The 13,626-nt window shown below is 46.6% G+C and overlaps 1 protein-coding gene across 1 annotated transcript in view; it reads right to left on the reverse strand.

The window, feature by feature from the left end:
- The window catches only part of NINJ1 (ninjurin 1), a 54,380-nt gene that overhangs the window by 19,032 nt on the left and 21,722 nt on the right, over positions 1-13,626 (reverse strand). The window contains exon 2 of the mRNA XM_060239812.1: positions 3,584-3,815. Within this exon, the coding sequence (XP_060095795.1) occupies positions 3,584-3,815 (232 nt within the window). The remainder of the gene's footprint in view (positions 1-3,583; positions 3,816-13,626) is intronic.

Here is a 13,626-nt window from a genome sequence, read left to right on the forward strand (position 1 = left end):
AAGGTTTCTTAACACAGGGCTTGTGCCACTGTTTCGATTTGGGAACTCTGGAAGGAGCAGGGACACCCAGGTTCCTGGAGGTCTTTATGCTCTTATCAATTTCTTGCAGAGCAGTGTTAGTAGTAGTGCTGAAGAGGCCTTCTCCATCAAAAGGCAGATCCTCCACGAAGGCCCTGGTGTCTTGCTGGAGGGTTGTTGACCTCAGCTAGGAGTGGTGTCGAAGGCAGACGGCCGACGTAATTGTTTTTGCAGAGACGTCCACCATGTGCTTTTCTGCAGCCAATTGTTGCTTGGCTACAGCAAAGCCCTCCTTCTGCAGCTTCTTTGCCGCTGCTATTTTCTCCTCGCTCAGGGAGGACAGAAGGGGGGTGAGTTGATCCCATACCAAGTATTGGTATCTAGCCATGCACGCAGCAGAGCCCCTGCAAAGTAAAATTTCCTCCCCACATTATCCAGCTTCTTCCCTTCCTTATCTGGTGAGGAAGAATGAATCTTGCGAGCCTTTGAGGATGATAACACAACCACAGAATTCGGCTTCGGATATGAGAAGAGGAATTTTGCCCCAGCCTCTTGGACACGGTACATATGGTCCAATCTCCTCGATGACACCAGAGTGGAGGCAGGCTTCGCCCAGGGCTCCTTTACTGCCTGAAGGATCACCTTCATCACAGGTAATGCAACCGCCGTAGACGTGTCCCGTTGCATGATGTCAAAGATCGTATCATCCACGATGGGTTGCGGCTGTGTCACTGGAAGGGAAAGAGAGGTCGCCATCCACTTTACCAGGTCCCCATATGACTTTAGATCCTCCGTTGGTGAGATAGGAAGATCCTCAGCCATATGCGACACTGGCAAAGGCTACAGGGCCCTGTCCGGATCGTCGGTACCTACCTCGGAGTCCGACGATGAAGACTCTCTTCGCAACGAATGTTCTGAGTGTATCGGTGTCGACTCTCTGATGGGCGATCGAACTGCTACCGATGAGCATGAATGAACCTCCTCCACCACTACAGCGCACCTCTCAGGCGGGACGGAGATCGATGCCGAAGGGCGGCATCTGGAATGCTGGGAGAGTCTCAACATCTGGGATGCCTCAGATTGCCGGTCCCACTCTGCAAAGTCCCGAGGTGGGTACCATTGGTACGGTGGATAGGGGTACAAATATGAAGAAGGCCAGCGGCGCTGATCCCAAGGTGGTAGTGGTGGGAAGCGACAAACTGCCATCGATGGTTCCAATTCCCTTCGACCCCTCACCTGGTCCATTGGCTCCGACAGCTGTATCGGTGCCGACCCCTCAATTTCTGAAACTGAGTCACTCTCACTGCGCCGCGATCCGGAGGAATGGGATCGCTGGGTGAGATCGATCTCATGCTCCGATGCCAAGAGACAGAGTTGCTGTGAAGCGCTGCCTCTTGCCACCGAATGGATGTGATGTGGGGACACCAAGATCTTTCTCGGTGGAGCAGCCATCGATGCCGAAGCATCATGAGAGGGCAAAGGAGTGCGGGACGATCTCTTCTTCCACTTCTCCTTAGACTTCGCCTTCTTCGGTGTGGATGATCGGGTCCCCGAATCATCCTGACGCTTTTTTGCTGGGGTGTCCACCAACCCTTCAGAGGGACGCTTTGCGGAACGCCCGCGCTCGATAGGCATCTCGGTCCTGATTGGCGATGTATCAGCCGATGCGACCATGGGGGCTGTGGTCTCTCCCATTGGTACCGACGAGCCCGATGCTATCTTCAGTGGCCGAAGTGCTGATTCGACCGATGCAGCCGAAAGCCTCGCTGCTTGATTCTTGCGCGTTTGCTTTGAGAAGCTCAAACAATGCGAACAAGAATCCACACAATGCCCCTCGCCCAAGCAGAGTAGACAGAGGGAATGGCCGTCAGGGGGGGCAATCTTCTTCCCGCAGGATCGGCACCTCTTAAAAAAACCCCGTCTTTCCATAGACGCAAGGAAAAAACCCGCTCAGGAAAGCCTTTGAGGAGAAAAATGGGGGGGAAACTAAGCCCCGAAGGGCAAGTCCAACAACTCTTTTTTTTTTTTTTTACTAACAACTAACTACTAACTACACTAAGAAAACAACGAAAGGGCTGTATGCAAGAACGATAAAGGCAATCCAACGACTACCTTACCGACTGGGGACATGAAAGGAAATCCTCTTAGCGCAGCAGTCAGAAAGGAACTGGTGGGATCCTCGCTCTGGCACTGGTGAGCATGCGCATTGGGACGCCTGCGCATGCCCGCTGGCGCCGAGCACGAAAAAATCCCAGGCTTTTTAGGTACTGATTCGGGGATCGGTGCAGGCGCTCTATCCCATGAGTGTGAAGCACAGAGACCACGAAGAAGATCTTGTACTTTTGATACACTCTAGTTCCATTTTTAAAAAAGGTATATCTCTGAGCCCCACAGAGATGCTGCCTGTTGAGGCAAACAGTACTGAGGTGAGTAAGCTGACTCAATATGACATCTATGTATGTTCAAATGGAAGTAATTTACTATATGAGCAAAAACTGGGGTAATATAAATATTTTAAAAAGAAAATAAACATTGCTCACCAGACTGGTAGGGTAGGAGTAGGATCTCATCCCAACTCTATGGAATTGCTACAAGCCATTACTGTTATCAAAAGTCCTAGAATACAGCCACCATTCTAGGGCCCCTTCAAGCACTGGATGATCTGTTTCTTATTGCTGTTTCAAAGAGCTCTGTGCTGTTCCACAAATGCTTTTAATAGTTTACAAAGCTTCATATGCACCTTGTAAAGCAACAAATACGGCTACTGTTAAATAGATAAGCACTTCAGAGCCAGAGTTCACTGCATGGTTCATAGTTCAAAATTTCCTTGTTAGAATAGTCTGTTCTATAATGGCTAAATGATTCAACGTCTTAGAATTAAAAAAAAAAACTGGATTACTGCAAATGTGCTAATCATTCTCTTTTCATACTAAGGGTTACTGGAGGTGCCAGAGAAAGCTAGTTTTATGCATGAGAGGAACTTGCTGCATTTCAGAACTCTCAGTAAAATCCAATGATTACATCAGAGAGATTGATGAACGATTATACCAAGAGAAAGTGACAGCCCTCTCTGTTCTCCCCTAAGGGTAGCCCTCGTTTTATGGTGTCATAATTAGGCACTGGTGATCCTAGTAGTAAACTTAACAAAAACATAAGGAGCCAGTTTGGTCCAACAAAATAACATCCAGACAACAAAATGACACACAAAGCATATAGTATGCTTTAGAATAACTTTCATACCCTGCATTGTTTTTGTCTTAAGATTAGTAAAATAAGATGCTGCTATCAAAAACTGGAGTGTCCATCTTGCTTTTACATTTGTATTGGTATATAGCTTATCACCAGGCATCTGAATACATTTCCATTTGTTTTTCACTATTTTTAGAAGACATTCAAAAATAGTTATCTCCAGAAAGAACCAGTGCTTTAGAAAGGAAATTAGCTGCAAAAAATAGAATACCGTAATTAAAAAACAACTGACATGCCTTTTTAAAACTTGGAAAAAGCAATACCATAGAGGCATTAAGGTTGGGAAAAAATAAATAATTCTAGTCCCCATACTTACCGAGGAATATCAGAAGCACGCCAACTCCAATCTGCAGTGTGAGTGAGATGCTGATGAGGATAATAAGAGGAACATAGAATGCAAAGGAAGGCCCTTGTTCCATCACTGCTTTGAGCTGGGATGCATTGGCCATGAGCAAAGCAATGTCCAACATACTTTCAGCTGCACTCTTCTTATTGGCATAATGGTTAATGTTAATTGGTCCATTTCGCCGTAGCCACTGTCTTTGAGGCTGCAAGACAAAATATGTCAGATATGTTTTAAAATTTTTTTAAAAATACTTCAAGCTGTTTGGTCTAGAGAATCAGAACAGGATAGCTAATTGTCAGCTGAAATCACAGGGTACTTTTATAAGCTCAAATGGAAAGCAAAATTCCCTGGTGATGGTGTGAAGAATCATGCAATAGTTCAATCACAGCTGAGGGTCTGGCTTTTGGCAGTGCATGGATGGGAATCACCTGGGAGCCAAAGGTAAGCCACCTTAAACAACTTGGATGAATGTAGCATTCTAGTGGGACCTTGGGGTAATGCATTTGCCATATTTCTTTCTTTAGATCATTTTTAAAAGACAGTCCACAGTGAAGAAGAATCATCTATTTGCTATGCTTAGAATTCAGAATATGTCCATCAGCGTATCAGAAGGCAAATCATTTTGTTGCAAGACACAAGCATGTTTGTGGTACAGGTACTGAGAAACTGTAGTGTAGGATAAAAGCAGTAAAATATGTGTTTGCAAAAAAAATAATTCTGTTTAACCTGTAAGAAATACATATTTAATATTGTTTAGAAAAGAGAGTCAGGGGGAAGTGGCTTTGACCCATTTCTGAATTGGAAGCCATTACCCAGCTCTTACTCAGCCTGCTTAAAAAATAAATATTTTTATCCCCTATAACATCAAAATTTAAAGTTTAAAAGATGGCTAAGGGAGGAAAGAAAGGCAAAAACAAAAAAGAAAAGATGCAGTGTTTAACAGACTTTTTTCCATCTCCAGACATACCATCCACCTCCTCCACAACACTGGAGAGAGGTGAGTCAACGGCTGAAGAGACTCGTTTCACTGCAAATTTTTTAATGCAGGCACTAACCAAACAGAGGCAAGAACTGAGAAATGATATAATAGAAATGCTACAACCTGCGACCCAATGCCTGGATGAATTAGAAGAGCTTCATAAACAGACATGCCAAAAAGCAGAGACAGCTTTTCAAAAAGTTACTGAGTTTGAGAAAAAAAATCTAAGACAACTTCAGATACTTGGGCGAAGCAACATACTCTTACTTTGGACTATCGAAGCTGTGAGTTGTGCCTAAAGTTCAGAGGGTTCACATCAAACTCTGTTGCTGGAACAGAGCTGACTATATTTATGGCAAACTGGCTTGCAGCTACGCTGGGTCTTGAAGCTGGAATTGCACCTTCCTGTAGCGAGCTTATCGCATTGGCAAGGTATGTGAGGAATTCACTTCATTATCATATATCAGAGATATATTGGCAGAATTCAAGGATTTTCGAACACGACGCAGGATTCTTGCAGAGGCCAGAGAGAGGGGCGGTTTGGATTATCAGGGGTTAAAGATCCAGGTGTATCCTCATCTTCTTCCTGAGTTCTTAAAGATCAGAAGAGATCTTAAAGGCACGACAGCTAAACTGCGGGCCTTAGGAATAAGATATAAACAGGTTTCTTACCTGTAACTGATGATCTTTGAGAGGTCATCTGTGCAGTCACACACATGAGTTATCCGCCAGGATCGAACCCAACCTCGGAAAATTCAAAGCAATCTTAGAGCGTTGTCCTGGGGAGGAGGCATCCACTGCGCATGCCTAGAACGAGAGGGAGGCACTCCACCCACCCAGTTTCTTCCAGCTGCTGTATAGGAGGAAAAATTTTGAATCAAGAACAAGAAACCAGCAGCGGGGAAGGTTGGGTGGGTGTGTTTGACTGCACAGATGACCACTTGAAGATCATCAGTTACAGGTAAGAAACCTGTTTATCTTCATCGTGGTCTCTGTGCAGTCCCACACATGGGTGACTGGCAAGCTAATCTGTCCGGAGGCGGGTGCTGGATGGGTACCCAAAGGACAAAGGTTAGTTATGCATATGATAAGCAATAGTGTACTTATAGCGCAGACGACTGGAGACATCAGTCAAAAATGGACCATAGTACAGCCTGCCCGAAGGACGCGTCACGCCAAGCACGGACGTCTAAAGCGTAGTGCGAGGCAAACGTAGATGGAGATAACCAGACCGCAGCAGCACGGATGTCTTCCATCGGAACGCCCTTACAGAAGGCTGATGAAGTGGCAACGGCTCTAGTGGAATGAGCTCGTAAATGTTGAGGTATAGGCTGTTTAGACAGTCGATAGCATAATGTAACAGCAGCCACAATCCATTTTGAAAATCTCTGTGTTGAGATTTTATTGCCTTGGTTGTGGGTTGCATATGCTACAAAGAGTCTAGTGTCATTTCGAAATGGATGTGTCCGCTCAATATAAAAAGCAAGGGCCCTACGTACGTCCAGGTTGTGTAGGGTCTGTTGACCAGCGTTGACAGGGCGTTGAAAAAAGGCAGGTAATGTAGACGGCTTTCCTAGACGAAATGGTGAGACTACCTTGGGTAGAAAAGAAGGGTCAGGCCATAAAACAACTCTATCATGATGGAAAATAGTGTATGGAGGGTCTGCTCTGAAAGCGCATATGTCGCTGGCTCTTCTGCCAGAAGTAAGCACTACCAGGAAAGCTGTCTTCCAGGACAGGAGATAGATAGATGATAGATAGATAGATGATAGATAGATAGATGATAGATAGATTTATTGTCATTGTTCTCAAGAAAATGAGAGCAACGAAATGGGGTGCTCTTCCACAAACATACCAACACATCAACACCCACAAAGGACATATACATAGACCATTTAAATGCATCTAAAAACACATAACCATTCATAACCCTGCATTTAGCTTAACCACGGCACTTGGATAGAAGCTGCCCTTGAATCTATTTGTAGATGCTTAGGAATGGATGCCATGGGCTCAAAGGGTGGCTTCATTAGTTGGCTCAGCATGAGACAAGCTCCAGGTGGGATGAAACTGGCAGATTAGGGCATGAAGGTGAAGGATCCCCTTCAGGAAGGCTTTAGTAGCGTAGTGGGAGAAAACAGTGCACCCTTCGATGTGTGGATGGAATGCAGAGATGGCCGCTAAGTGGACCCTCAGAGAAGAGTAGGACAGTCCTGAGTTAGAGAGGGACAGAGTGTAGGTCAGGATCTGAGCTATAGTGGAGAGTTCAGGCTTGAAGTTGTGTAGAACAGTGTAAGTCGAAAAACGTTTCCATTTTAAAGAATAAGATTTTCTGGTGGCAGGTTTTTTTGCGTTGATTAGGACATGATGAACATCCGACGGAAAATTCAGAAACTGATTCAATGCGTTTGATTTGCTTACAAACCCAGCAGACCACGGCTATGAACACTCCCAATACCACGATTTGAAAATGTAAGATTATGACAGTGGGGTGCAGCATAACATTAAGAATGCCCCCGGCCATAGGGCTCCATCCAAGGAATTACTCATGAGAGCTTCCTTTAATTTGGAATACTGTGTACATTCTGGTCACCGCACCTCAAAAAGGATATTATAGCATTGGAAAAAGTGCAGAAAAGGGCAACTAGAATGATTAAAGGTTTGGAATACTTACCAGGGCAGGAGGAACTCCATGCAGGACTGCAAAGCCCTCCTGGCTGACCAAAGGCTGCTTCCCCGAGGGGTCCCGCCCTGCGCCGCCCTGCAGCTCCTTCCTCCAACATGCGTCGGCTTCTTTCCAGCCCCCAAGTCTCCCCCCCCAGCCCCAGGGCTCCTACTCCCGAGGAAGCGCAGGGTTCCAGGAGCCCCGTGTCAGCCTCTTGGCCCCACCTTGCGGAGGGGAGGGGCGTGCGAATTGGACCCGCCCGCCGTCACGCGTGGGTGCAGATTGGACCCGCCCGTCACACGCTCGCCCTTGGTCACGCCCCTTTTTTGCAGTATTCGCTCCATAAGACGCACACACTCTCCCTCACTTTTTTTTGGGGGGGGTGTCTTATGGAATGAAAAATATGGTACTTATCATATTCAGCGATCTGATAAACTGGGGCACAACCTGCGAAAGGAATTATTATGTTTTTCCAGACACGTTTTTTCCACAGCTTTTATTTATGTGACTGCATCCTCCTCCCCCTTGGCTGGCTTGGGAAGGTGGGGGTGTCTTCCGAAAGGGTCATGAAGGTGTCGGCTAGGCAAACTTGATTGGACTGTGCTTGTGCGCTTAAGGAGATCTATTTTACATTTATTTCGTGGCTATAGGGGGAGCAGGATCGCTAGGAGCGGTTTCCTCCGGTGTCTTCCCTTTCCACTCCTTCAACTGGGAACAAAGGAAATACTTGAACCCTGGCTCCACTCCCCTTCTAGGGATGTCTACTTGATGGATGGCAGGGATTACCTTCTGTGTGATTTTTACTGGCCCCTGCCATTTAGAAGCTAGAGAGTGTTCTTGTTGAAACAGTTTGCGATACATAACCAGTTGTCCCACTTCCCATTGCTGGGGATTTCAAACCCAACCCAATCTCTTATCCACTCTGTTGGGCAACTCCTAGTTGGTGGGCTACTTGACGGTGGACCTTGCTTAGCTCACTGATCAATGTACTCACCCATTGATCCATGACCAAGGCAGGCTCTAGTTCAGAAGGGACGTGTGTTTATCCAGAATGCTTCTGGAAGCAGCATTTTCCACCCCATCATAACCAGGGGTGGAGAGAAACCATGCACGGCCTTTGTCCCTCTAAGGACCATGAGGATGATGGACAACTTCTCGTCCAGTTCTTCCAAGTGGATCACACCATTTTCATGAGAGCTTCCTTTAATTTGGAATACTGTGTACAATGCTGGTCACCGCACCTCAAAAAGGATATTATAGCATTGGAAAAAGTGCAGAAAAGGGCAACTAGAATGATTAAAGGTTTGGAACACTTTCCCTATGAAGAAAGGTTAAAATGCTTAAGGCTCTTTAGCTTGGAGAAACGTCAACTGTGAACTGACATGACAGAGGTTTACAAGATTATGCATGGGATGGAGAAAGTAGAGAAACAAGTACTTTTATCCCTTTCTCACAATACAAGAACTCGTGGGCATTCAACAAAATTGCTGAGTAATCAGGTTAAAACGGATAAAAGGAAGTACTTCTTCACCCAAAGGGTGATTAACATGTGGAATTCATTGTCACAGGAGGCGGTGGCGACTACAAGCATAGCCAGCTTTAAGAGGGGATTGGATAAAAATATGGAGCAGAGGTCCATCAGTGGCTATTAGCCATAGGGGAAAAATATATATATATATATATATATATATATATGTGTGTGTGTGTGTGTGTGTGTGTCTATGTATATATATACACACACACACACACACGCATATATTGGCCACTGTGTGACACAGAGTGTTGGACTGGATGGGCCACTGGCCTGATCCAACATGGCTTCTCTTATGTTCTTATGTTTAAGGTGCAATTTGTTCTCTCTATGGTTCCAGATGACTGCAGGTGTACAGCTATGTGAAATCTGTTTATTCCCAGAGCCTTACATAGTTCTCTGGTAACTTCCCCAGAGAAGTGTGAGCCCAAATTTGAGTTAATTACATGCATGATGCTGAATCTGCTAAAGATGTTCTTAAACAAAACTTTGGCCATGGTCACTGCTGTGTTGTTGTGGCAGGGAAATGCCTCGACCCATTTGCTAAATGGGGGCATCTTCATTACAGTAAGGCAGTATTTGTATCCTCGTGGAGTGCTAGGAAGAAGGCCAATGAAATCAATTTGGATCCGAGCCCACGGTCCTTTGATCCTTTGATGCTGAATGGGGGCTTTTGTGCCAGTCAGCTCTGCACATACCATAGCACAGGAGAGGCAATTATTAACTCATTGTTCTACGTCCTTGCGCATGCCCGGCCACCATCCAGTTTCTCTTACTCTTTCTAGGGTGGCATCTTTGCCCTTGTGGCCTTGTTCATGGACTAATTGGATAAGATCTCCCTGCGTTTCAGTAAGGACTATCCAATGAGGGTTCTCTTCACTATCTATGGCCTAATACACTCCTTCCTTTTTCTCTATCACATACCGGCCAGTGGGATCCTTCCCTGCATCAGCTAGCTGCGTTATCATGGGGTCTCCGTCCTGAAGGATGGCCAGGTCCAGGTACGGGAAAAATCAGGAAGCTTGCCTACTAGTGGTAACTGCACAAACCGGGAAGAATTCTTCCACTACCTCTGTGTCCAGGTCTGCATAAGTGGCTGCCTTTGCTAACTCATCTACCTTGTTGTTCCACTGGCTGGTCGGGGATAAGTCCCTCTGATGTCCCTTGACATGGGCAACCAGGTTTGGTGGGTCCTGGCTAGAACACACCCGGCCACACTATGCCATTTGTCTGGGTGTGGTATTGGTTTTCCCTCCTGAATTCACCCTGCCGTTCTCAAGCCATCCGGGGAACCACATGGTGGCGGCTTTGGCCACCCACTCTGCGTCTGTATATACTGCTAAGGAGATCTCTAAGGGCTCAAAGAAAAGGACCTGCCGGAGAATCTCTAGTTCCGCTGCTTGGCTGGAGTGACTGGATGACAAAAGTAGCTAATTGTTCCAAATCCAGTCACAACTCTCCCTCCTACATGTAATGAGGACCTGTCACAAAACCAACATGTGAAACCCTGCAGCAGTGCTTCCTCTAAGGATCCTCCCCACACTGCAGGACATGTATTCCTTTTAAGTTCAGGTATAGGGCACTCATGTTCTGTTCCTACAATCATCAGGCCATAAGGAGAGGGCAGCTCCTATGACTCCTTTTGAAAGTCGACGCCTTTGCTTACCAAGGCTATCATCCACTGTGCAATTCTGCTGTTAGTGACCTGCCTGTTCTGAATTTTTCCAGACAGAATATACTTCAAAGGGGTGTGTGTGGTCTATACTATAACTTTTGCTCCCCCTATAACGAATTCTCAGTGTTCCAGACTCCATAGTAAGGCTAAGCATACCTTCTCGCAAGGGGTGAAGCGTTTCTCTGGCTGTGATAAGTTGCGGGATGCATAAGCCACAACTCTCATAGCCCCATTTTGGTTTTGGGTCAGGGTGGCTGCGATACTTTGCTCAGAGGCGGCCAGTTGAATGTAAAATGGTTTAGTCATGTCAGGGTGCGCTAGCGCGGGAGCTTGTAGAAGGCTTTTCTTGAGGTTGGCAAAAGCTACCTGCTGTTCCTTCCTCCATTCCCATTGTGCCCTTTTCTTAAGTAGTCCATAGAGACGACGGGCCTTATCGGCAAAATTCTCTATAAAGGCACGCAAGAAGTTAAACGTTCCTAGCAGAGCTCTTAGTGAATGCGAATCGGTGGGGGCAGGGAGCTTTGAGATCACGTCTACCCTTTGTGCGTCTGGGGTTCTGCCTTTGGCTCCTAGTTTCAGTCCTAGGTATTTCACTTTTGTTTTTACCAGTTGCGCTTTCTCTCGGCTAGCCTTGAAGCCGGTGTCCTGCAATAAGCTCAGTACTTCCTGCGTGATTTCACGTCTTCCTGTTTGTTTGAATGGATCAGGATATCATCCATGTAACTGATCATGTGCTCGTGTGAGGAAGGGCTTATCTTCTCCCACATCTGTACTACATGCGCATGACAGATGCTAACACTGGAATGGAAACCCTGCAGCGTCCGTTTGAAGGAATACTGTTGTCCACGAAATGTAAAGGCAAATTTGTACCAGCAAGATTCATGGAGCCTAATTGAATGAAACGCATTGGCCAAGTCCAAAACGGTATAATACCTTGACCCTGCTGCTATGGCTGCCAGGACCTCATTGTATTTTGCCACTACCGAGGCCACTGCGGGAGTGACGGCATTTAGCGCTCTGTAGTCTATTGTCATCCTCCATGTTACCCCATCTGCCTTCAGTACTGGCAACAGAGGCGAGTTACATATGGACTTCATGGGGAGAATTACATCCCACTTCAAAAGACCCTCTATTGTTTTCGCAATCCCGACTTCGGTCTTGGTCGGGTATTTATACTGTTTTTGTGATGGGGGATCCCTTCCTTCAATCAGTACACAAGCATTTTTAACCAAGCCACACTCCGCTTTGTCCTTAGTCCAAACATTGGGAAACTCGATAGTCCATGGGTCTGAGGTGAGAGGCGCCAATGGGAGAGGTGCCTTAAGGGTGGCGCATCTATGCATGGCATTAATGAGAGGAGGACCATCTTCCAGCTGCCACAGTAGTACGTTAGCTAAATCTATGGTGAGCTTGTTTATCCTCAGAAAAGGCATTCCCAGAATACCGGGCTCTTCCTTGTCCTCACAAGCTTGTTTTCTTGTATGCAGTACCTCGACACTAATGGGAATGTTCTCCCAGAGCTTGGATGCATGGGAACCTCCAGCAAAGCCTGAAAGGGTCACAGGCACATGGGCAGGGTTTCCAGCTACAACAAGATCTGAGTGAAGTACATTTAAGGCAGCACCGGTGTCTATTAGGAGATCTGCGGTTTGAATATTCCCCAGAGTCCATATGCCCACTCGTACCATTGGTATTCCCCAGTCGTCAGGCTTAAAATGTGCCACGACTTTGGTGGGAAGAGGATGGGACCTGGGGCACCCCAGTTATACTGACTTAGATCAGGGTACAGCTGCTGAGGAGGGGAGGAAGTGGTAATGGCGGCCACGGGAGCCTACTGCATACAGAGCTTCTTTTCCCATTCCTGCACAGCTGCCAGGAGAACGTGGGTGGCCTTCTTATCATATAGGCTCATGTCCTCTCCCATATCCTTGAATCATCTCCATGCATCCTTCCTTATGCTAGAGGTGTCCGGGGTGTGCTCCTTCTCCTGGAAGCCTTTACTTCCACCTGGTTGAGGCACGAAGGGAGGAGAGGGGGCAAGGGCACCGCTGAAACTGCTGAGGGTTGCTGAGGTACATACATTCCTTGGGGAGGAGCTGCCAGGGCCAAAGGAACATGAGGATTATATGGGTTCAGCTGCTGCATGTATTGACCCTGGATTGGAGGTGGCCCATATCCTCCCTTCTGGCTGGGGTGGCTGTACTGGTTTGCTTGAAGGGGAGGGAGAGCTGGCATATGTGGGGACGATGGTCCTACTTTGTGGTTTCATCTAAAGTCCTAGTAGCCTCTATCTTCTCCTTGGTCCTTGTTCCATTCTGCTCGGGCTGGATGAACTCTATTTCTTTCATACCTTGGCTTAGAATGTGGCCCATTGTTGGCATATGTATGAGCTCAGCCTGTATGAGCTCAGCCTGCTTAGTGTCTTGTATTCTACAGGAGGGTTTACAGCCGGTTTTGGGTGCATGTTCCCTCATTAAGTCTGACACATATCAGATTTTCTCATTAAGGTCCAGCCACCTCATTAAATTGTGCTGGATCTGCCCCATAGCTGCTCTGGTTTCCTGAGCTATTCCCCTATATATTGCTGCCTTAAAGTCTGGCTGATCAAAATTATACACTCCATTTATAGCTGGGATTCTATCAGCTAGGATGGCTAGCGTTTTTTCCCTGCCTAGGTAGCTCTCTGGACTCTCCCCGGGGCGTTGCTTGTCTTCAAAATACATTGCCATGGCGTCCATTCCAGGCCTCATTAGGGGGATGTCAGCCTGCATCCATCCCACTTGGTCTTGTGTAGTTAAATTACAGGCATTGACCCCCGCATCAAAATAATAATACTTTTTTATTATTATTTGTATCCCGCCCTCCCCACCAGGGCAGGCTCAGGGTAGTAGCATCAGCCCCGTTTATACAGATGCGTGCTAGTTGTGTTAGGTCTGCCCCTGTAGCCGTAGGGTAAGCCATAGATACTTTTGTCATCCAGTCTAAATCATTCTGTCTATTAAAGGAGCCCACGGAGTTGGCTATAGCCTTAGCTTCATGTGGTTTCCAAGAGGCATATTCAGTGATTTCCTGAGTGGTGACTCTCCCCTGTCCCCCTTCACTATCTTCATATGAATTGGCCTCAAGGGCTCTCCTGCTTACTCTCCACTTTACACGGAGACAG

Source organism: Heteronotia binoei, chromosome 5, assembly GCF_032191835.1.
Source record: "Heteronotia binoei isolate CCM8104 ecotype False Entrance Well chromosome 5, APGP_CSIRO_Hbin_v1, whole genome shotgun sequence".
NCBI classification, from domain to species: domain Eukaryota; kingdom Metazoa; phylum Chordata; class Lepidosauria; order Squamata; family Gekkonidae; genus Heteronotia; species Heteronotia binoei.